At 39.7% G+C, this 25391-nt stretch overlaps 1 protein-coding gene across 1 annotated transcript; it reads left to right on the forward strand.

The window, feature by feature from the left end:
- The first annotated feature begins 2119 nt into the window (after positions 1-2119).
- On the forward strand, positions 2120-23848 carry tgfa (transforming growth factor, alpha). Its single transcript, XM_077604134.1, has 7 exons — positions 2120-2379; positions 3451-3570; positions 7574-7768; positions 11104-11218; positions 18117-18266; positions 18341-18450; positions 22526-23848. The coding sequence occupies exons 1-7, from the start codon at positions 2340-2342 to the stop codon at positions 22531-22533; spliced, it is 738 nt and encodes a 245-aa protein (XP_077460260.1). The 5' UTR covers positions 2120-2339; the 3' UTR covers positions 22534-23848.
- The last annotated feature ends 1543 nt before the right edge of the window (positions 23849-25391 follow it).

Genomic DNA, 25391 nt, shown 5'->3' on the forward strand with positions numbered 1-25391 from the left:
TTGGAACCGGCTTCCGCAGGGTGTGGTCGAGAAGCCGACGGTCGCCCAGTTCAAGCGGGCTCTGGATGACTTTTTGGCCGTGAACCAGTGACTACACCGCGTTTTGTTGCACATTTCTTGTGTCTTGTTACATGGCCCTTAGCCTAGTGCTTTTTCTTGCCAAATAAATTGAATTGAATTGAATTGAATATATTTTTTGGGGTGAGCGGTCCGGCGTATGAGTGGTTAGCGGGTCAGCCTCCAAGTTCTGGGGTCGTGGGTTCAAATCCAGGTCGGTCCTCTGTGTGGAGTCTGCATGTTCTCCCCAGGCCTGTGTGGGTTTTCTCCGGGGACTTTGGTTTCCTCTCACATTCCAAAGACATGCTTGGTAGGTTGATTCATTCATTTTTTCTGAACTGCTTTATCCTCATTAGGGTGCTGGAGCCTATCCCAGCTGAGTCCGGGTCAGAGGCGGGGACACCCAGAATTGGTGGCCAGCCAATCGCAGGGCAGAAGGAGACGGACAACCATGCATGCTCACACTCGTACCTAGGGGCAATTTAGAGTGTCCAATCAGCCTACCGTGCATGTTTTTGGAATGGGTACGAAACCGGAGTACCTGGAGAAAACCCACGCAGCCCTGGGGAGAACATGCAAACTCCACACAGGTGGACTGATCTGAGCCGCCGGTAGGTTGATTGAACACTGGAGTTGTGGGTTCAATCCCAGGTTGTGGAGTTTGCATGTTCTCCCCTGGCTTGTGTGGGTTTTCTATGGGTCCTCCCACATACCAAAAACATGCAGGGTAGGCTGGTTGAAAACTCTGATTTGCCCATAGGTGTGAGTGTGAATGGTTGTCCCTCTATATGTGCCTCTCTAATCGGCTGGCCACCGATTCAGGGTGTTCTCCGCCTCTGGCCTGGAGTCAACTGCGATCGGCTCCGGCGTCCCCGTGACCTTTATGAGTATTAAGCGGTTCAGAAAATGAATGATTTTTTTTTCTCGGTCTCGAGAACTTCAAATATTTATTGGGCAAGTGAGTATTTTGATATTTTAACCGTTTCACTGGTCACTACAATGATCACCCATTGAGAAGTTATCATTTGCTCAACTCATTCTTCATGGCCAGCCCATCTCACAGAGTATGTCTTGTGGTAGTTAGCAAAAGAAGGGAAATTTATATTGTAAACATGGGGGAGTGATTTCAGCAGTTCAGCCTCACAGTTCTGAATTCGAGGGTTCAATCAGTTTGCATGTTCTCCCTTGCGTGGGTTTTCCCGGGGTACTCCGGTTTCCCCGGGGTACTCCGGTTTCCTCCTTCATCCCCAAAAATTGCAGGTTAGGCTGGTTGAACACTCTAAATTGTCCCTAGGTAAGAGTGTGAGCGTGAATGGTTGTTCGTCCCCTCGTGCCCTGTGATTGGCTGGCCACCAATTGAGGGTGTCCCCTGTCTAGGACCCGTCCGTAGTTAGCTGGGATAGCTGGGATACGCTCCAGCACCCCCCGCGGCCCTTGTAAGGACAAGCAGTTCAGAAAATGAATGTTTGGTCAGTATAGAGGATATATCATCCAACCATTTATTTAAATGCAACGTCATCTCATAATTTGCTCTCTTAGCATATTGTAAAAGATGCTTCCTTATTTTGGTCATTATTAATGTTGTTCCGTTAACCTTCCCACATTAAATAGACAAATATACAACATTAATTTCCGAGTATAGCACAGCATTAATTTCACACGTGAATCTGAAGCCAAATTTATTGATAAACCATTTGATTAATTTTAGTATTGGATATATTCGGTCAATTACGGGAAAAGTGGTGGACCTGCAGTACCATCTAAAATTCAGCAGGTGTCACGGTTTTCCTTTCTTTTGCACCAGTCCTGTATAATTATGCCAAAGCAAGAACAATATGTAAATTGCACATTTCTGGGGATTAATATGTATTCTGGATAAAAGAAATGCATCATTTAATGAACAGTGGCTGAAATATAAATGACACAAAATGAGAGAACTCACGAGATGTTAACAATAAGGAGGTGGGAGTTTCTTGCCAAAGTAAAAGTTGGCATGCAGGGTGTGACCAATGAAGTGCCACCCTGATAAGGTGCTCACCTCTGATTGGTCCGCCTCAGGGGTTCTTCCACTGGATTTCTCAATTGAAAGCACTTGTTTAAAGATCCTCCACGACATCATTCAGATTAGCTTTCCTCGAAATATTTCTGTAGCGCGTGCTTGTATGTGTACGCACGCCATCAGCGAGTTTAAATGTTCATTTGCGGATGCCTAAGTGCGCCCTTTCAGCACAATTTACGAGCAAACTGGCGACAAGTTAGTTGAGACCACTTGGCCAGTCACCATGACTCGGATATTGTGGGATACGATTTTCCTCATAAGCGGTGAGTGTGCTATTTTTTTGGTCAAATTCATCCTTTTTCGTTTTTAAACACGTTTTGTCAATTGAAAAGTCTACGTCTACTTAAAATAAACTCACTGGACAATATTTCGATCATTATTGCGTCTGCTTTTACATATACTTTCAAAATCTGATGATAACATTAGGAACACCTGCACACCATTCCAATAAAGCAGCTGTTTTAGTAAATGATCATTTGGGTACTATCATATTTTATTTGTCTATTATTGTAATTGTTGAAATACAGTTAATGTATTGATATGTATTTATGATATTATATTATATTTATATTATTTATTTATTAATTAACTTATTTATTACCTATTTACTTATGTCTAAAATGTATTTTCCTGTTTCTGTATTCTCACCCTCTTGCTACTGTGACAGTGAAATTTCCCGAATACGGGATGAATAAAGTTATCTAATCTAATATTCCTTCATCTACAGTATAATCAAAATGTTAGAAATGTTTACAATTACAACTAAAATAATACTTGATGCCAATCAAAACAGAGCGTGACAATAACTGGAATGATATTTTTTAGCTTTAATTAATTTATTTATTAAATTGTGTTTAAGTCTAGTAAAACAGTATTTTTTCCTTGGTGTCTTTGGTAAGACTTGTTTCCATGGGTTGGTTGTCACAGATTGCGTGTGAAACACTCGTATATTTTTAGAACTTCAGTCTCATCCTTTTAGTGGCTGGTTGACCCCGTTTGTTGTATTGATGGACTCGGGTTATACCCTCCCAATAAAGTATCAGATCACCCTGAATGCCAGGTTACAAGCTCATGACTGTCTACTTTCTGACCCTCGGGTTATTTGACAACCTGATATGCATCACCTGTTTTTCAATGTTTGTGTATGCTAGTTTTTTTTTCAGAATGGTGATACATACAAAACCATTTTCCTGACAAGCATCTTATATTTATGAAAGTATATGTTTCAAATTTAGGATGAGCTTTCGGTCAACTTTCGTCTTTCCTTCTTGGAGCTGTTGTGATGTTTGTCTTTTGTTTTTCATTCTACAACTGTGTTTGTTCTTTCTTCAAAGGTTCGCTGTTTACAATAGGAGCTGGGCAGAGCACCTCAACAACGGGCAAAAACAACGTTGCTGCCACTCATGTTGTCAACACCTCAGGAAACCGCCATGCGACCATCTCCACGACTGCAAGTGAGCTTGATTAACAAGATATCTCTTTAGGGCAAATATGGTGGATTTTCCTTCAGTTATTCTAAAAAGTCTACACACTTTGGTTCAAATGGTGTTTTTACAAGAGCTTGTTTCACAATTAGTTGTATGTACTTACGAACTTTTTTCGTAACTTGAAAATTTTCGTAAGTAGAGCAGTACTTTATATGTAAATTCTCTCATTTGTTCGACGGTCCTCACACAACTAACAACTAAACCCTTTAAAGTTGGTCAAAGTGTCCCAATTTTGTATGAAAGATATTCTGAAACACACAAAAATGAGAGAAAATGATAAGGAAATTATTTATCAATGTCTTAAATTACTAAGGCCGAGTTTGTACTACATTTTAGACTTTTACCTGTGCCCTGTGTGTCTGAAAATATGTGCCATGTTGCATTTGTACGGTTTTTAATCACTTAATAAGGGGAATTATAATCATTAATAAGGGGAGCATTTAACTGAGGTGGACAGGTACAGTTGTGGTAAAAAGTTTACATACACTTGTAAAGAACATAATGTCATGCTCTCTTGAGTTTCCAGTTATTTCTACAACTCTGATTTTTCTCTGATAGAGTGATTGGAACAGATACTTCTTTGTCACAAAAAACATTCATGAAGTTTGGTTCTTTTATGACTTTATTATGGGTGAACAGAAAAAAAGTGATCAATGGGTCAAAAATATACATACAGCAGCGCTAATATTTGGTAACATGTCCCTTGGCCATTTTCACTTCAATTAGGCGCTTTTGGTAGCCATCCACAAGCTTCTGGTTGAATCTTTGACCACTCCTCTTGACAGAATTGGTGCAGTTCAGTTAAATTTGATGGCTTTCTGACATGGACTTGTTTCTTCAGCATTGTCCACAAGTTCTCAATGGGGTTTAAGTCAGGACTTAGGGAAGGCCATTCAAAAACCTTAATTCTAGCCTGATTTAGCCATTCCATTACCACTTTTGATGTGTTTGGGGTCATTGTCCTGTTGGAACACCCAACTGCGCCCAAGACCCAATCTTCGGGCTGATGACTTTAGGTTATCTTGAAGAATTTGAAGGTAATCCTCCTTCTTCATTATCCCATTTACTCTCTGTAAAGCACCAGTTCTATTGGCAGAAAAACAGCCCCACAGCTCGATTTTTGTTTCGTCTGACCACTGAACTTTCCACCAGAAGGTCTTATCTTTGTCCATGTGATCAGCAGCAAACTTCAGTCCAGCCTTAAGGTGCCGCTTTTGGAGCAAGAGCTTCCTTCTTACACTGCAGCCTCTCAGTCCATGGAGATGCAAAACACGCTTGACTGTGGATACTGACACCTGTGTTCCAGCAGCTTCTAATTTTTGGCAGATCGGCTTTTTGGTGATTCTCGGTTGAATCTTCACCCTCCTGACCAATTTTCTCTCAGCAGCAGGTGATGGCTTGCGTTTTCTTCCTGATCGTGGCAGTGACAAAACAGTGCCATGCACTTTATACTTACAAACAATTGTTTGCACTGTTGCTCTTGGGACCTGCAGCTGCTTTGAAATGGCTCCAAGTGACTTTCCTGACTTGTTCAAGTCAAGAATTCGCTTTTTCAGATCCATGCTGAGCTCCTTTGACTTTCCCATGTAGCGTTTGTGGGAGTTTGCATCCAATGAGCCCTATTTAAATGTCCTCAGAGAAGTCACCAGCTGTAGTCACTCATAATCCCTCACAAGAAGTTAAGAGGCCATGCTATGAAGCTCATTTCACCGACACAATTTTCTAAGTCACCAAAATTGCTAATTCGTGTTGCTGTATGTATATTTTTGACCGAGCAGATTTGATCACTTTTCTTTTAACCCATAATAAAGTCATAAAAGAACCAAACTTCATGAATGTTTTTTGTGACAAAGAAGTATCTGTTCCAATCACTCTATCAGAGAAAAATCAGTGTTGTAGAAATAACTGGAAACTCGAGAGCCATGACATTATGCTCTTCACAAGTGTATGTAAACTTTTGACCACAACTGTATGTAAGAGAGAATCTTGAAACACGGATAGTGGTGGTTGTGAGGCAGCCATTTGAATTAAGTTGAATGCTTTTATTGTCATTATATGAGACAGAATGAGCGCGACGAAATGAGAGTCCGGTTGAGGGTAGCAAGGTTCTAAAGTGAGAATCAATGCATCCGCGGCAATATTTTCAAAATAAAATAACGGATAAGGAAAATGCATTTAATGTTTTGGGTGATTTTGTAACTTGGATCTTTTTCGTATCAAGTCACTCATTTGCATATAAAACATTTCGTAACCTGAAAATTTCGTGCCTAGAGGCATTCGTAAGTAGAGATATGACTGTTGTGTGATCTTACCATCAAAATTTTCCGAATTTGGCGTGACAGAATACTGCTCATCGCCAAAACAGAACCCCAAAAGTGCCTATAGTTGTGGCTAATGGTGACAGCATTATACTTTTTGTTTTTTTTTAAATTGACTGGAACATGCTCTTCATAAAGGTGGACAAAATTTTGAACAGCTCCAAATAATTGGCACTGTTAGCATAAATGTTTGTTCAAGAAACATTCGGGAAAGAAACTGCATGTTAAGAAAAGCCTACTTGAATATGGAAAAATGAGGGAGCATTAGCATGATAGGTGGCGTGTGCTATCTTATTTATTATGACTTTGAACGTTTCTCCTTAGCTTTGAATCTACCCAGATCTTCTGTTTAAAAAGGTTTCCCCATTTGTGCAAATAGAGAACATGTCTTTCAAAAATTTGAATTTAAATATTCCGACATCATGTAAAACCATTTATTTCATCAAAATTAAAACGTCTGCATGGTAGTGAATAGTTTTTAGTGTATAATTCCAATAAAAGTAGAATGGGGGAAAATATTTTTATGGACATAAATAAGTTAGCATGAAATTCATTTTTTTTTAAAAATGTGTATAACAGTAATTAGAGAAGAAGAATAGAGGAAATGCATTTTCATGGACATAAATGCAAGTTTGCATGATATTCATTCATTCATTTTCCTTACCACGCATCCCTGAAAGAGTTGTGGGGGTTGCAGGAACCTATCCCAGGTGACTTCGGGTGAAAGGCAGACTACACTCTAGACTGGTCGCCAGTCAGCCATAGTGCACACAGAGAGACAAACAACCATTCACACTCACAGATACCGCCACCAGCAAAAATCGAGCCCGCACTGAAGTCGGGCGAGTGAACCACTACACCATCAGGTGGCTTGCATGATGTTCTTTTTTTTAAAACAAATGTTCTTGGTAACGGATCAGAAAGGATCTATATTATCTCAGATGTGCATTTTTAGCTTCCTCTCTCCAACATTTTTAATAGCACAGGTTTGGAAATGGACATCTGACATATGAACAGGGCTGTATGGGGTATAAAAATCCATTGTCATATCTTCTCTAATTGTGGGTTCTCATTCAACTCTGTTAAATGATGGGAAACATACATTGGTATGTATTCACCACTTATAGGAGAAAAAAAATCAGACCATCAAAGCCACAGAGGACCCAATGAAATGAAGAAATTTACTTCTCACTTTTTAAACTCAGGTTGGATAAACAGCTTTGCACGAGATTTTCATTAAATATTTGCACTTCATTTACTTTCAGGAACTTTCAGCCTCACGCTTGCGTTATCGGGTAGCGTTTTTTACTTTTACCGAGGCTTTGCGACAAAGGCAGAATGTCCACGTGATTGTTTTGGCTACTTGCTACAATACGGACAATAGGTACATTGCTCAATATTGTACATCCAGCCACTGTGTCTACAGTTGATATTTTAGGTTAAGGCATTGTGGAAGGAGATGAAAAGAAAAATCACAGTATATATCAATTAAAAAAATAATGATATCTTATTACCTAAACAATGGATTTTTTTATAATGTATTTCTTTCCAATGCCAATCTATACATGTCAAGTCAGTGTGCATTTGACCACCACATTTAGCATTGGGCTGTTTTTAAAACAGTTCTTCCGTTTCTTTTTGTTTTTTTACAGGTTCAAACGTTTTATTTGGAACACGGCTGAGTCGGTTGGACACCACCATCCCTACCATTTCTTCCTTGGGGGCGTACGCCTCCGCTAGCAGCACTGAAGTGCCCGTAAGGGCAATAACAGCAATTGCCACTACAACAAACTCTCCGGCCACAGTGGCTAGTACCATGCCTACTACCACCATCCCTCCAGTGAAAAGTAAGTAACAAAACTGACCTTGCACTGCCATTTAGAAATATTCTCCCCATTGTGTACACACTTTTCCAGTCCCGGGTGCAAAACTTTATGCAGTGTGCGATTTATACTGTATAGAACTCATAAAAAAGCAGTCGAATGAGGAAGTAAAAATGAATGATGGTTTTACAACAAGGCATACCGTTAAATAACTTGTACGTGTGTTCAGAATTAACCAGTGACATTCAAGCTTATTAAACGAGAGCCACCATTTGAAGTCTCTCTTAATAACGTATTGTCTCGCATATTAGTCGCCTTCGTGTATAAGCCGCACCCTTAAAATTGCATTAAAATTGGTGAATTTTACAATTTCTCTTGTATAAGACGCCCCCTGATTCACATTTTTCACCTCCATATCCATGGTTTTAATAGGGAGTAGAAATGTTACTTTGAAGGGAAAATTTTAAGAAAAATCATTGGACGTGTTATTTTTGAGATACTATATAAATCGATTACTGGATTGCACAGGGTGTTGCCTGCATGTTGACAAATTAAAAAAGGAAGTCATGTGAGCAGTACAACCAGGAAGTGTGTCCGTAGCGGTCTAGTGCAGGGTTGGGCAAACTTTTCGGCCCGGGGGGCCACATTGACTTTAAAAATTTGACAGGCGGGCCGGGTCAGCACAAGATACGATACATATAAAAAACTGCATCCGTTAACAGTACATATGAAACATAAACAGGAAAAAAAGGACTAAAGTATGAACATATTCATCACTCATCTGGGATTTATGGGGTGCTTTCTTGGTTTTCATCAGATTAAAGGTCTGTTCACACACATATGTAGAGCCAAATAATACCAGAATCCTCTGTGCCATCATCTTCTGGATGTTTGGAAATTTGGCTGCACTTAATGAAGCCTAAAACTCAGAGACTTTCAGGGAGTTGAACTTGTCACATTGGAGATCAATCAGTTCCAACTGCAACTCCCGTGGAACCGTTTCCAGGTCTTGTGAGAAAGGAAATGACACCAGCTGTCAATTTTTCCAAAATCACAAAACCGACGGCAGAATTGCTCATGCAGGTCATCCAATGATTTCCTGTATTTTGACAGCCAAAAAAATAATAATAATAATAATTTGGACAATGTCGGCGGGCCAGATTAAAAGGCCTAGCGGGCCGTATATGGCCCGCGGGCCGTAGTTTGCCCATGTCTGGTCTAGTGTGTCAACCCTAGGTAAGATTGTGGCGCCCTCAGCGAGCAATGGCAGGCAGAAGTGAGTTTTTTTCACGTTTTATGCACGATGTGGTTTATTTATTTTTTGAATTTCACTCCGACATCAAAATATATTGGTCTAGCGTTACGGCGCTTTGTCACCTTGTAGTTTTGGGCATGTCAAGTCTAATTTGTGTGCATATAAATGGTACCCTCGATTCGTCATAATTTTTTTGGGTGACAAATATGGCATATATGCGAGAAAATACGGTAGTTCTAACTAGTGCAACTACCCCTGCACAGATATTTCACAAACCTATTGTTAAAATGTCTATCCAAAATGGAACAAATCCATGTGAAAACGAATCATAACTTGATAGATTGAATTATAAATTGTGAACTGAATGTCATTCGCTTGTCAGACGAGCACTATTGGACCAAAATCATGCGAAAAGGACTCAACTTAGGAAATTTCTAGTTTAAAACACCAATTTGTCTGTGATTATCTTATTTACCAATTTTGATGCCATTTGTTGACCAATTTCAAATAATGAGATCTGGCTGATGTAAAATTTAAGGCTTTTATTTGGACCTAAAAGATGCAGAAGAACATCTATTGCTTGACCAAAAAGTCAATGACTTACCCAAATTGTAACAGATGCGTTGACTCTGTTTTAAATTCAGTTCGAAGGTGACTGGTTCATTCTGAACGAAGCCAAATCCCAAAATAAGGTGTGCACAAAACCATATTATCTCAGTTCAATTATTATTATTATTATTTTTTTTTTTTTACAGAGTTTTGTGGAATGTTGCAATATGGCAGTGAAAGTTTTGAAATATTTTCTTTTAAAGAATAGTTTACAAATGATCTCTGCATATTAGTGGTTCAGGATTTACCCATTTTCAGACCGCACACCCATCAAATTTGTTTTTGGAACTTTTTTTCAAAAATTTCATTTGAACTATTATTTAAACAAAGCTTTCCCTGCATATTCAAAAATTATGTCAATTTAAACCATTCATTCATTTCCGTACTACTTATCCTCACAAGCCAACTTTGGGCAGGAGGTCGGGGACACCCTGAATTGGTTACCAGCCAATCTCAGGGCACATTAAGACGAACAACCACTCATATCTAGTGACAGTTTAAAATAAACAAACAATCAAACGGAAAAAAAGTCAGCAGTATCTCAGTCTCTCTTTTTCTCCATTAACAAAATCCTTGCATTTAAAGTGGGTGTGTCTACTTAACCATCCACTGACAGTGGACAATATGTTTCTAGCTGATAGTTAATTGATCCTCTTTGCCTCATGGTGCATCAACAATTATGGCGCTTTAACTTGAGCTGCTTTTTCAACACAAAAGCCGCTGCAAGATGATCCGCATAGCACCTCGCTCCCCCCCCCCCCCCCGAGGCTGGATGGATCCTGTCCCAGTGTGCCTCCACTTAGTACTTCGTAAAATGCTATGGAAGAGGAGAGGGGTGGGTAGACCGATGACTCCCAGACAACAGAGGGCTTTTACGGAGCCCGACAGTCGAAAACAATGCATGTAGCGTCAGAATGGAATGGGAGTTTGTGAGGAAAAACTCACCCTAGCCTTAAAATGTGACACAATGACATCTGTTTAGCTGCTTGCAGAACATTGACTCCAATCTGCGAGAGCTATGTCGGAATTCGTCTGACTGTATGGCTAATTTAAAGAGAAAAGGGTGAACAATTCGCCCTTTTACCAGGGCGTTTACGCAATGGGCGTTTTAATTCCATTGTTGGGATGAAAAACGAAGCCCCCGTTTGAAAAGAGGCGCTTCTCCTCACCCCTTACAAAGTTTGTTTTGTTACCTATGACTTCGCCCATAAAATTGCCACTCCCAGGTAGTGTGGTGGATCCAAGCAAATCAGCACAGATCTACAAATAAAAGGCTTCGGTCCCACAGTGAATAGCGTGTGTATCAGCTTTAGAATTTGGAACATACTGTAGAGTACAATGCTACTCCCCCCTCAGGCTTAAGCTATTTTTACATTCATGATAGTCACCTGGGTCAGTGTTGTTTGTCCAAGCTCAATTAGAGATGACTGATTTCATTTGTAACTCTTTAGCATCACAGACATTGTGTGCTTGTTTGTGTTTAATCACCTGTTAGAGTTTGTGGCGGCGGCCGTTCGCTCTCATTTTGATAACTGTCCTGACTCCCATCGCCACTTCTGTTTCCACGGAACGTGCCGCTACCTGATATTGGAGGAGACACCTGCATGCATGTAAGTTCATTTAAAAAGCGCTCTGTCAAATGTATAAAAAACACCTTGAGTGCTAATATGACCCTTTTATTGTCCTCTTTATTCTTATATTTTAAATCAGCTATAAGATTATTATTTGTAAAGAGACGTCTGGCGTCATAAGGATGGTGCTGGCAAGAACCTTGTGCTTTGTCCCTGAGGTCCGTTTTCAAAGTGATTGCACATGTGCTTTCCAGGGAATTTTAATGAAGTGAAACTAATTCTCCGGTGAATTTCTTTTTTTGTTTTTTTAGAAAAGTGTTGCATGTTGATTTTTGTACTAATTTCTTATTAATATTGTAAGAAGTCATAAAATGTAAAGGGTCTTCACGCAGGCTAAAATCAAATAGTAATTATCACTGATAACATGGAACAAATCATTTCACAATTCAAAAACTTATAAATATGGAATACTTTTTCATAGAACCACCCCCACACCCCTGGAATGGGTCAAATGTACAAGTGCACAGGAGTGTAAAATAATCAGCAAATTATTTTTCTGTGGCAAAAATGATTCTTCTAATTAATCAGACCTCAGACAAAAAAACTCCAGCTCTAAGGATCAATTGAGGATACGGCCATTGATTATACCCACAATATTTATTTGTGATCAGTCAACAAACAATGGAGGAGTAACATTTTAATTCCACAATTAATTGATCTAATTATTCACCCCCAAGAAATGAAACAAAAATATCCACCCTTCAGGCTCGATTCGTACATGTCACTAGAATTTACCTTCCAAAATTAATTGTGGGATGTCCACAAACAGTCTTTTTTTTTTCTTCATTTCTGATTAATTACCGTATTTTCTCACATATAAACCACCCCGCGTGTAAGCCACCCCTTAAAATTGTCTTAAAATTTACAATTTCTCCCGTATAAGCCGCCCCTGGCTCACATTTTTGAACTCCATATTCATGGATTTAATAGGGAGTAAAAATGTGTTACTTTGAAGGGAATTTTTTTAAGAAAACTCATTGCAAGTGGTATTTCTGAGATATTGTATGAATCCAAAAGATCGTATGATGGATCTCACATTCCAAAGGAAGTCCTTATCAGAGGGGGAACATGGAAAAGCAATGTATTCATTCACATGTGGATTTTCAGAAAAATAATATAGGCACAAAAAACAAATATGGCAACACACAGAAAAAACAGTTTTATATTAATTCATCCAGTAATAGTTGTTTTCTTACTGCAAAACAGAAAATAACTAACAAATAGTAAATATTAATTTGCCAACATCTATACTGGTGAAAACAATGCTGTAAGTCTTGTGCGCATATAAGCCGTACCCTTGATCCAGTCATCATTTTTTTTAATGTTACAAATACGGCTTATATCCGAGAAAATACGGTAGATCAAATAAATGTGAAGGTCACTGTCAAGTTGTTGTGTAATTCCCTGAATTTTTGCCCCAACTTGAAAAACGCCCTGGTCTTCTCAACGCATGAACAACTCAAATTCTTCCTCCATTTTTACACTTTATTGTAGTTTTGGGTTATAGGAAGTGATTAGGTTGAAAACCTTAAAGAAGGAAGCACATAACATCATTCTAAATTCAAGTTACTAAGTAGATCAAAGTATTACTCTTGAGTTTACATCTTAAATTTACTACAGAAATGCAGTAGGGTGTTCCAAGTGATAGAGTAGAAGTGAATGAGTACATTATGATTGAGTAAACCAAACATGAATATTCACTTCACTGATATTGATGAGTAATCCAAAGTTAAAGGAAAACACAAAGAATACAATTTATACAACTTATGGTTGAGTGAAACAAAGTGGAATCCCAGTAGTACTCAAGTCTGATCCTACCAGTTGCGTATGACTGGGAACTGAAGGGTTTCTTTGGTTCCTTAGTTGCCTGTCTTGTCTTGTTCTTTGATGGTTCCCTGGCGTTCACGTTTGTTCTTCCACAGGTATCAGGACAATGATGTGTCGTACATCTCTGTGCAGAATCGTAGAAGGGGTTTTCTTTACTTGATCAGTTTTGCTATTCTTCAAACAACTAGATTTCTTCTTCCCTCAACTCTTCTGACAATGGTTTGTCCCATGTGCCTTGGGTTGTGCTGGTTCCAGCCTCTTGGAAAGCTTTTCCTGACCAGAATGGCCCCCTTCTGTCTGGCAGGGGTGACAAGGCCTATCGGATCATAGAGGCTAGATACCTGGCTTAGTAATTGTCTCCTAGTCAGTGGTTTGGGAGTTTTTTCTCTCACCTCTTCTTCCAGGAGGTTTTGACCCACTCATTTTCTTACTTCTCTTTGAGAAGTTAACTGAGGTCATTGGGTACAGTTTGTCACTTTCGACAAGGTAGCCGACTCCAAGAGCTTTGTCATCTTCGATTTGGTAGACTGAGTACTTTGCTTGATGATACCCCTGATGTGAGCATCTCCCTCCCACTTTGACCTGACCGGAGCCAGGGTTTGAGGAAGAAATCACCTGCTTTCAGGATCTCTTCGACTCTTCTGGTGCATTCATCCAGTTTTTGTTGTTTTGAGAGGTAAGCACATCGTCAATTTAAGAATCTTCCTCCAGGATTCTACACTTCTCTTTTAGGTGAGTAAACATGACAGTTGCCATATCTGCATCCTCCGCACTTGGGTTCGCAGGCTCCTCCAATACTGTCCCATTTTCACGAGTTGAGAAATTCCTTGTAACGGTACTTCTGGTTTCAGCGTTGAATTCCTCTGTTGCTCTGAGTTCTTGGTATTTCACAGCTGTGGCTCTCATGGACCGTGCAAAGTACGTTTTGGATGTGTGAGCTGTCCTTCCCGATGACTGATGAGTAGTTAGATCTACTCTGGTCTGTGTAGGTCCTCTTAGTTGACATCTGGAAATAACCTTTTCGGTTCTTCAGGTTTGATAGTTCTCTGTACTTTGGCTAATTCTTCCAAGCCATAACAGGTGAGTTCATGGGCTCTTTCAGTCCCTGCAGGGCTTTTGATTTCTCACTCGAAGCTGATACCTTTTTGTCTTTACTTTCAGGGCCATTCCTCCAATGCAGGTGGCCAACTCCGGTCCTCGAGAGCCGCTATCCGGTCTGTTTTCCATGTCTCCCTCCACCAACACACCTGAATCAAATAATCAGGATCGGTATCAATCTTCTGGATGGCTTGCTGACGAGTTGGTCATTTGATTCAGGTGTGCTAGAAGAGGGAGATATGGAAAACACACAGGATAGCGGCTCTCGAGGACCGGAGTTGGCCACCCCTGCTCCAATGCCATGTGAGTGATTTTCTCACTTCTGAGGTTGAGCCTCTTGGCAGAACTGTAGGTAATGTAATCCGTGTCAAACGTCAAGTTAATTAGTGTTCCAATCTTCTGGCCTGCATTGGTTGTAACTTCGAGGCGCATAAGTATCACTGGGAGTTCCTCCCATGCACTCTGCTCCATTTCTGCCGACTTGTCGGTGCGGAGTGAACTTGCCAAAACATTGGTAAAGACTCTCTTGCATTCTTCTGCCACGTCGGGGGACAGTTTAGTCACAAATTGCTGTTGTTCTTCTGTCAATTTGTGCCTCCCCATGTTTGGTTTTGGTCTCGTGTCTACTCCGGTATTTTTAGTGTCTCCTTTCCGACACAGGAATAAGTGATGGTCCCTCTTGCAGTTCTGTTTTCTGCATAATTAAGTGTCCTTGCATTCGCTTTCTTCTTTGTGAAACTCTAGGCACTTTTTGCAGGCTCCCAGCCTTTCACCGGCACTCAACTCATCTTTTGGTTTCAGTTCTTTGAACTTTTTGCAGAAGAAAAGCTTTTCTTTGTGCCCATCATCTCCACAGACGATGCTTCCCCCTTTACTCGTGGACTCGTTGAGGCATATTTCTTGGGTTCAGATGAATTTTTCCATGCTTTAAGTTGTTCGACCCTCTCCAAGATCCCCTCTTGGGCTTTCAAATACCTTAGGAGGTTGTCGAAATGGTTGTCTAGGGTGACGCCGTTAGCCGGGTTGGTCATGAAGGCTAACCAGTCTCATTGTTGCATCTGGTAATTTACTCTCTTGAGCTAATTATGAGCGGATTTTTGATGGCTCCAGTGTCGCCGAGTTCTCTGTGGTTGTTGGGGGCCTTTTCAATCGTTTGGATATGTTAATCATTTTCCTGGGTTGGTCTGATGTCAGAATGGGGACTTTATCCAGGTCTCTTATGATCTCCATGGCTATTGTTGTTTTGTTTCCAAATCTATTTTCCAGTATCCTGAGTATTTCCTCTGTGGTCTGATAGGTGGACAAGCTCAGGTCTCTGCAGATCTTCTCGTCTACGCTTTCAAGGAGCTGCAGTTTTCTGCCTTTTAACCGTCCCAGTTGGCTCACCTTGTTTCTGAAGGCTCTCCCAGGTCCTTTTCCACCGATGGAAATCTCTTTTGGAGCCATGGAACTTTGGTAGAAAAGTGGTTCTAATTTTAAGAATAGGTTGCTGGGCTGGCTGTGCTGCAGGCTGTGTTTGGAGGGTTCTTTCTCTCATTCCCTCCTCTTTGGACCTTGACACCACTAGGAACAATGTTCCCTCTAATTTTTCGTTGGTCTGGGCAGAAAGACAACCTCCCTGAGCGCACTGAGTTCCAGTGTGAGGGACATCATCGGTACTCGGATGATTCGCCTAAAGACGTTTCGCCAACGGACGTTTGACAGACGGGCAGGTCGCCGAATGGACGTTCCGCCGAACGGAGGTTTCGCCGAAACGGGATTCGCGCGCTCGCCCCGCCCCCGGATCGTGTGTGTACAAGTTTTTCAACCTCGGCCCGCGGGCCATATACGGCCCATTAGGATTTTTAATCCGGCCCGCCGCTGGCGTTGTCCAAATTATAGTAAAAATCAATGATTCATTTCCCTTTGCCGCTCATCACTCTCAATTTATTAGTCTACCATCAATGGCAGCCCGGGAATAAGCACTCTTGGGCGGGCATGGAAGCCCGGGATTAAGCACTCTTGGGCGGGCAGATGTAGCAGAACCAAGCCGTAAAATGACAGCAATCGGATCAAATCCATCCTAAAACAGCATTTAATGATTAAATACAAATACTCGAGCTCTTTGGACATTAGAACCGAGCCCAGGGAAGTGAATTCCTCGGTAAAATGTCGCGATGGAGGTAAAAAAACGTCTATATACGTCCATTCGCCAAACGGCTCAATGCTCTCAAATTCGGTCAAATCCAGCCGAAAACAGCGTTTAATGATTAAATCCAAATACTGGAGCTCTTTGGACATTAGAACCGAGCCCAGGGAAGTGAATTCCTCAGTAAAATGTCGCGATGATGTCGCGATGGAGGCAAAAAAACGTCCATATACGTCCATTCGCCAAACGGCTCAAAATGCTCTCAAATTCGGTCAAATCCAGCTGAAAACAGCGTTTAATGATTAAATACAAATACTAGTATTTGTATTTAATCATTAAACGCTGTTTGAACGAACATTCATTCGGCGACCTGTCCGTCTGTCAAACGTCCGTCGGCAAAACGTCTTTAGGCGAATCATCCGGTCACGACATCATCGCTCGCTATGGGCACACCAGTATCACACCTGCCACAAGCAGGTGCATGTCAATGTACCCTCTATTTTTTCATGTAAAACATGCTGTAAAACACGAAAAACATAAGAGTGGACAGAGCTACTGCCACTGGCTGCCGCTTAAACGGCGCCATCATGGGGAAAGGGTTAAAAAAAAAGGGATTTTATTTACTGCGCGCCATATGATTGCTGCTGCGCAGAGAAGATGAGAGTAATGCGCAATTGCGCACGCGCGCAGCTTAGAGGGAACATTGACTAGGAATTCTGCCCTTCTTCCTTCGAGGTTGCCTTGAATATTAAAATCTGTTATATTATGCTGCACCAATTTCACTATTGATGTTTGCAGTGATTACTTCCACATTAATTGCAATCAAATGAAAGAGGTACATGAATAACAAGTGTCAACCAGGGCATACGCTTATTTTCACATGAAACAGTGGCAATAATTGAAAAACAACTTTAGTACAGCTTTAAAGTCATCAGTTATTGCTATGGGCAATGTGTGAAATCTATTTGGGGAGTGCATGGGAGTCCTTTCTCTAAATGTTTTTTCAATTCTATTGTCAGTTGTCTAGACTATTATGTCATTTCCACATTCGGGGCAGTCTTAAGTGGGGGAGCATCAGTAAAGTGTCAACGCATCCAGTATCAAATCGGGCTATAAAAACTTTTATTAATGCAGCAAATTTCTTAAAATGATCTCGTTGTTGATTTTGCATTCAGTCATCCACAATACAATTTAATACCAAGTGTATAAAAAGCAAAAGACATCGAAAACATCTGCTATAGTAGTCGGAGCCCTGAACTCTGAATTGTTATTTTAAATATTTTATTTGATTTTTTTAAAGTATTTTTTTTAATAAATTATATTTCTACGGTTGAGGCTTTGTGCAATTTACATTTGTGTTTATATGTTGGCACATTTTTACTCTTCTATTGGATCATAATTAGTTTTTGTTTCTTTTTGATGAAAGATGTGCTTCAACTAATACCTCACACACTTTTAGGTTTTTATATTCTTAAAAGAACCCACTTTAACCGGTCAGGGAGAAAATTTTTTAGCAAACAATTTGATTTTAAAACACGACGGCATAATTTGGCAGTTATCTGTTGAAGCGGACAATTCAAATGTATTCTAATGATGATGATCAGACAACATTTCAGTTTATGCAGAAATGAAAATAATTCTTGAGTATTGGGTTATACAATAATATTGTGGGAGTTTGTGATGAGTATGAGAGAAAGCTTTTGACCCCCAAGTATGAAGTATTTAATTAGCTGAGCTGAAAATATTCTTAAAATGAATTTTATGAGATGCTGAATTTCATGTGAAGTTAAAGGAAATCATTCCATCCTATCCTTGATCTTGCAGATGTCATCCTGGCTTTGTTGGGATGAGATGTGAACATGCCGACCTGCTGGCTGTTGTGGCCACCAAAAACCGTCAGCAAACCGTTGCCACCGTGCTGGTTTTGTGTGTGATTGGATGCGTCGTTATCATAGTGGTCTGCGCATTGCTAAAGTAAGCAACATAAAAAAACACCCACTCACAAGATGTAATGACTTTGTGTTCATTTTCATTGCTCCTCCTTCCAGTTGCTGGTGGAGGCACGAATGCCGAAAGAGAAGACGCCATCATCACTTCATCCAAGAAAAACCTATTTGCACACAGAAGCACAGAGCACCATGCTATCCTTCTGAAAGCGGTACCTCATTCATTCTTCTCTATGTGTACATTGACATAATTTCAAAGAACACTGACTCAAAATTAACTCCAACTGTAAGATTACCGCATATCTCAAATTTTAGGTGGCATGAACCGAGTTTTTCGCGATGATTTTCTGTTGCGCCCCCCAACCAAAAATAGTAATTTTATATAAAATTCCAAGTAACTCTTTGAACAAGCTCTGACAGTAAACATGCCACCGCTATTCACTAAGTAAATGTGCAATGACACTTAATATTCTAGTCTAGCAAAAAGTGTTTCTTAAGTCAAAAGCTCCCAGGTATTGCTTTGCGTCCCCCTTACATCGCTCCGTGCCCCCCCTAAGGAGGCCCGCCCCACTATTCGAGAAGCCCTGCATTAACCCAAAATGCACAATGAAGTAGAGAAAAACATACAAATCTAATTTATTTTATCAGAACCCAAGAACAGGTTTTATATTCTTCGTGAGAAAACCAAAACAGGCGCAATCTGTCAACCTAGCATATAAAACATAACTTTGTTCTAAACAGGACAACGTGACTTGTTGACCAAATAGTCAATCTCATTCAAAATTACTTCCAAATCTTATAACGGCTCCATTTTCAGTATTACTTCTGATATTTCTATCAGCTCTGGGCCCTCCTCACGTCTATTACTGCTACCAACGGTATAAGTCACACTGAAGTTTATGTTTCAAGCCCAATCAAACTATGACGACAAGTTATTAGAGGGTGATTCTATCTTGCAAAATTAATTTTAGTCATGTTTTACCCCTCAGAAAATATTGAGATAACCCTTCTGATTGTATAAACATAATTGTTTGATCAGCTGGCCAATTTTAACCCTTGCTCTGAAAGTCAGACATTGGTGAGTTACAAAATATAGCACAAGACAATGAATGATTGTCTTGGTGTATTATCAATTTTGTCTTTAAAATATGCTGAGGTCAAAAATAGTGCAAAATAGGGGAATGCGATATTCAACATTTGAAGCGCAAATGAGATTTTCACATAATGGTTCATACATTTAAACTAAAGTATTGTTTCTTCAAAAAACTGGACATTTCCAATAATTGAGGAATAGAGATTCCACTAGGTTCTAAAAGTACAGAAGAAGGCAAAGTAGGAACATAGGTGAAAATGAGTCATGGGGAAGTGGGACTTTCTCAATGATCAGAGAAACAAAGATTGATGTAGTGTGAAGACTTAATTGATCGTAAATGAATGAAATGCAGTCAAAAGGACTTGGAGACAATCAAGAAAATGAGAGAAGGTTGATTTAAAAAAAAAAATAGATCTGCCAGTTTCCTTGTACGAACACAGTGAACAATCAGGAGTTCAGAGAATGGACAAAGAAGGAAGTGCAACTCTATCCTCCTGTAATGAAGGTAAAAGCATAGATGTCTGTTGGACAAAGCCATGCACAGCTGCCCTTTCTCTGACAGGTGATGAATTGCCCACAAAACCGGCAACAATAAGTATGCAGTAATGCAATTCGTGCAATTCATCTGCCCCAATACAAAAAAATTATAGATAGGGCTCTGATGATCGATATGTATATATGTACAGTTGTGGTCAAAAGTTTACATACACTTGTGAAGAACATGATGTCATGGCACTCTTGAGTTTCCTGTTATTTCTACCGATTTTTCTCTAGAGTGATTGGAACAGATACTTCTTTGTCACAAAAAACATTCATGTAGTTTGGTTCTTTTATGACTTTATTATGGGTGAACAGAAAAAAGTGATCATATCTGCTGGGTCAAAAATATACATACAGCAGTGCTAATATTTGCTAACATGTCCCTTGGCCATTTTCACTTCAATTGGGTGCTTTTGGTAGCCATCCACAAGCTTCTGACAAGCTTCTGGTTGAATCTTTGACCACTCCTCTTGACAGAATTGGTGCAGTTCAGTTAAATTTGATGGCTTTCTGACATGGACTTGTTTCTTCAGCATTGTCCACAAGTTCTCAATGGGGTTTAAGTCACGACTTTGGGAAGGCCATTTGAAAACCTTAATTCTAGCCTGATTTAGCCATTCCATGACCACTTTTGATGTGTTTTGGGGGTCATTGTCCTGTTGGAACACCCAACTGCGCCCAAGACCCAATCTTCGGGCTGATGACTTTAGGTTATCTTGAAGAATTTGAAGGTAATTCTCCTTCTTCATTATCCCATTTACTCTCTGTAAAGCACCAGTTCCATTGGTAGCAAAACAGCCCCACAGCATAATACTACCACCACCGTGCTTAACGGTAGGCATGGTGTACTTGGGGTTAAAGGCCTCACCTTTTCTCCTCCAATCATATTGCTGGGCATTGTGGCCAAACAGCCCCGATTTTTGTTTCGTCTGACCACAGAACTTTCCTCCAGAAGGTCTTATCTTTGTCTATGTGATCAGCAGCAAACTTCAGTCGAGCCTTAAGGTGCCGCTTTTGGTGGAGCAAGGGCTTCCTTCTTGCACGGCAGCCTCTCGGTCCATGGAGATTCAAACACGCTTGACTGTGGACACTGACACCTGTGTTCCAGCAGCTTCTAATTCTTGGCAGATCTGCTTTTTGGTGATTCTCGGTTGAATCTTCACCCTCCTAACCAATTTTCTCTCAGCAACAGGTGATAGCTTGCGTTTTCTTCCTGATTGTGGCAGTGACAAAACAGTGTCATGCACTTTATACTTACAAACAGTTGTTTGCACTGTTGCTCTTGGGACCTGCAGAATGCTTTGAAATGGCTCCACGTGACTTTCCTGACTTGTTCAAGTCAAGGATTCGCTTTTTTTAGATCCATGCTGAGCTCCTTTGACTTTCCCATTGTAGCATTTGTGGCCATTTGAATCCAATGAGCCCTATTTAAATGGCCTCAGAAGTCACCAGCTGTAGTCACTCATAATCACTCACAAGAAGTTAAGAGGCCATGCTATGAAGCCCATTTCAGTGACAACTTTCTAAGTCACCAAAATTGCTAATTCGTGTTGCTGTATGTATATTTTTGACCCAGCAGATTTGATCACTTTTTCTGTTAACCCATAATAAAGTCATAAAAGAACCAAACTTCATGAATGTTTTTGTGACAAAGAAGTATCTGTTCCAATCACTATCAGAGAAAAATTAGAGTTGTAGCAATAACTGGAAACTCAAGAGAGCCATGACATTATGTTCTTCACAAGTGTATGTAAACTTTTGACCACAACTGTATATACATACCAAATTCCATGGTTATCCATCCATGAATAATGGGGATTAGCTATTTTAAGTCCGTAAATAATGTAATTAATCAGCTCTATGGAGGAAAAAAAAGGCGGTTCTGTAGATCGAAGAGTATAGTATCCCTGAAATATATTGTACCTACCAAATTTCTTTTTTGATCCATCCGAATGTTGGAATGTTGGCAAATTTAGTTAGTGTCCTCGCCACGAAAATTAAAGTGAGTTTTTGAGACCAAGGCTCAGAGGATCAATGCATTTGTATCTCTAGGATATAGCTACCAAATTTTATTCCAGTCTGTCCACAGAGGATGGAAAAGTCGGTTACAGTCATCCCTCGAATATCGCGGCTTCACCACATCGCAGATTTTTTTCTGGGAGAATTTTTTTTTAAATTACATTTTTTGGGGTAAGTTCATAAAAATGTGAAAATCCACACTGAAACTCGCAAGCAGAAGCCACTCCCCATGTGCTACGCTTGCTACTAGTACTCGGGACTAAAGTGAAAAAAATATATAGATAAATTATTTATTTTTAAATAGGGGATTTTCGTTTATCGTGGCCATGCTTGGTCTACATTAACCCCGATAATAGAAGAATTACTGTAGTCGGTTTCCTCCATAACAAAATGATTGAGAATAAATTTCGTGACCTTTTGTGCCAAACTAATAAAAACTGAGACTTGTAGTACAGAACATACGGTATGTGGTTAGTGTTTTAGTGGCCATTGCAACAGGTTTGTTGTGAACACATGACACACACAATTTAAATGATTTCCAATGAATGATGATTTTCACACTTAGTTACCGTGGTTACGTTGCACCAACCAAGATTGTATTATTCAATGAATGGGACCTCTGTGTTTTCCTCCAGTGGTGTGATAGGATAGGATACCAATGTGGATCTTCAACCTGGTGCTTCCTTCAACTGTCAGGTCTTAAGTATGCCTCCTAAAACGTAAAAACAAAGAAGTCGTGTCTTCAGTGCGACTGAGGCAGAACACAAAATAAGTTGGATGTTCCTTTGGATCACTTCCTATTGACTTCAGACTTTTTGCGAGGCGGCAATATGGAAATTCCCTCTAGCCCAGCGTGGAAATAAGCATGGAATTCTTTGGAGTCCAGAAGACAAAGCAGATGCCAAACCATGTTTAGTTACTTCACAAGAATTCTTCAACGGGGACATGAATCAACCTGTGTGGATTTTGGCAAAAAAGAGGGAGGCCTTAGGGACTCCAGGACCATCCAAATTCATTGATCTAAATTCCTATTTATGTCTTTTATTAACTTTGCGCACTTTTCAGAACTACGAGCACAAATGATGCTAACACTTTAAACTACATTTTTAGTGTCTTTTATTTGAAAAGAAAAACACATTTCACTGGACAAATTGGGAATTGATGGACTGAATGGATGAAGCTCAGATGTGGAATGCGTTTCTTTAAAGTGATTCATCTGGGGGGAAAAATCACACCGGGGTCAAATTGTGTCCGTTTTATTTGTGATTCTTGGGCTAAACTGGAATGTGTTCTTTCATATTAGATTTTAAATTGAAAAGAGAATACAAAAGCCAAAACACATTCCTCCCACAACACATGGGTGGTTGTCATTTTATGGTAGCTTTTAATTCACTGGCACTTTTCTGCAAAATTGCTCCTATTTCCTAGTCTGCACTTTGGATCCACAGCTTTTCTTGTTTCGGTGCACCTATTTATTTGAATTCTCTACTTGAGTGATGTGTTTTGGCCTCAACTCTAATTTGTTTGTTTTAAAAACAGCAAAACATATATATATAAATAAATAAAGGAACCTCCAAAACAGGCGAAAGGATTACAAAATGATAACCGTCAAACTGAAAATAGCGCGGAAAAAAAACAATTAGGATGTGGCAGCTTCTTTCGTGAAATGAATGTTTTGGTATTACAGATGCCAAAGGAGAGTGAAGGGTTAACACATTTATTTCTGTTTACAGTGTCTGATGTTTGCAGAATGCTTTTGTAAGTCTTCAATTGTGGACGCCATTGTGTGAAATTGTGCAAATGTATATACATTCAATGTTTTAGATTTTGGTGCATTTCCAATATAAAAGAGGGAAAATTGATTATTATTATTTGGTTTGTCGCATCAGTGGTGTCCCATTTTCCTTTGTTACCTTCACTTGTTTTCAAATTATCAATTAAACTGGCAAATATCTGAATGCCTTTTTTCTTTTCACCTAGATTTTTACTTAATAAAATAGGCTAGTAATTATGTATCTGGTTTCTTAGGCTTATTTGATTGATTATTAACTAATAATTACTAATGAAAGGATCTGGAGTAAAAGTCCTCCCTGCTTTACCAGATGTACTAGTTGAATTAGAAATGTTTTGAATCATTTTCAGTTGCTCTGATATGTCCGCTCATTGCAAATCGTACCTCTTCTTTTTGCACTGATGCCAGCATCCCCTTTAAAATCCCATTAGTATTGCACAATTGGATTTCTTCAGAGCCTTTTAGAGCCGTCTGGCTGAGCTTCTAAACCAGCTTTGAATTAAGTAGCTCGCCTGGAGAGCTACAATATCCCTTAACGTCCAAATATCAAGTGGTAGAAAAAAAACAAAAAAAAGGTGAAGCCCAGTCCGGTCATCACATTTCTGTAGTCGTGCATCAGTGGTTTCTGCGTTCAACCCTAACACTTCTGTCTTGACCTCCTTAAATCTGATCTTGGACCCAAGTCAATCCCGATTTCCCCCTAAGAAGCTCTGCTTTCAATCGCACAGCCATTCTGATCTTTTCCCTGCAGTTCCTCTTTGGGTTCCGTGTGATCCTCCTAGCGCAACACTCGCGCTATCTGCCTTGGACCAGATGGTTTAAATAAGAGTATTTTCAAAGCTATTAGGGCTAAGAAACTGTGCCTTGCTCTCACTGCTAAGTCGTACAAACACGTTTGGCTAAAGTGTGTGTGTGTACGACATCAAGAGTTTCGCTGTCCTGTTTCAATCTCTGAATAGCTAACGTCACAACAAAGTTTTAATAAATACATAGTGAACTTGGGGTCGAACTAGTACTTTGCGATTTAAAAAAACCTTGGCAATCTCGGTTTGACGATAACTGATTTCAGTTACTGTTATAGGTACAATGTAGTTTTGTCAGGAGTTAAGTCTGTGCAGCCCAATTTTAAAAAAAAAGCCATCTTCAATGAGGCACGATTCATGATTTATGGCAACAGATGGCTGCATTTTTTTTTCTCACACCGATTAAAGGAGAACTTTTTATGTGCTCATATGACAACCATAAAGGATGATGGGAAATGACTTAAAATCCAGCACAAATATAAATTCAAAGAAGTGGAAACGGGGAAGTCCTAGAAGGAATTATCGATCACCATCTAAGGTCACAATTGTGAAGTTGCTTAAGGACGGACTAAGTTTTGCATGTAAATCATTGACCAAGAATTAAATCAGCAGGCTAACACTCAAAAAGAAAACTTATCATTTGATACATACTTAATTCTGTGTATATTAATGCTGTACCTTCATCTACGAGGATTGTTGACAAAAGGAATACCGTTTGAGTGAAAATGGTCAGGAACACCTACTGTGATAAGGTTTGTGGAAGAATGTATTTAAAGCTAGAAATTCAATTTTTTTGACTAACAACTCTATAAATATATCTACATTTGGACACATTTTCCTTCATTACACAAATTAATTTTATCTTCTGATGACTTTCATGCGACCACCTTGCATAGAATATATTTT

The sequence above is a fragment of the Stigmatopora argus genome, chromosome 6, assembly GCF_051989625.1.
Source record: "Stigmatopora argus isolate UIUO_Sarg chromosome 6, RoL_Sarg_1.0, whole genome shotgun sequence".
Classification (NCBI taxonomy): Eukaryota; Metazoa; Chordata; class Actinopteri; order Syngnathiformes; family Syngnathidae; genus Stigmatopora; species Stigmatopora argus.

What these genes read in the sequence shown, in the direction of transcription:
- tgfa (XM_077604134.1), top strand. Translation starts at nt 2,340, where the DNA reads ATGACTCGGATATTGTGGGATACGATTTTCCTCATAAGCG. An exon ending in GACCATCTCCACGACTGCAA is followed by an intron (nt 3,571 to 7,573) that starts GTGAGCTTGATT and finishes GTTTTTTTACAG; the next exon opens with GTTCAAACGTTTTATTTGGA. An exon ending in GAGGAGACACCTGCATGCAT is followed by an intron (nt 11,219 to 18,116) that starts GTAAGTTCATTT and finishes TTGATCTTGCAG; the next exon opens with ATGTCATCCTGGCTTTGTTG.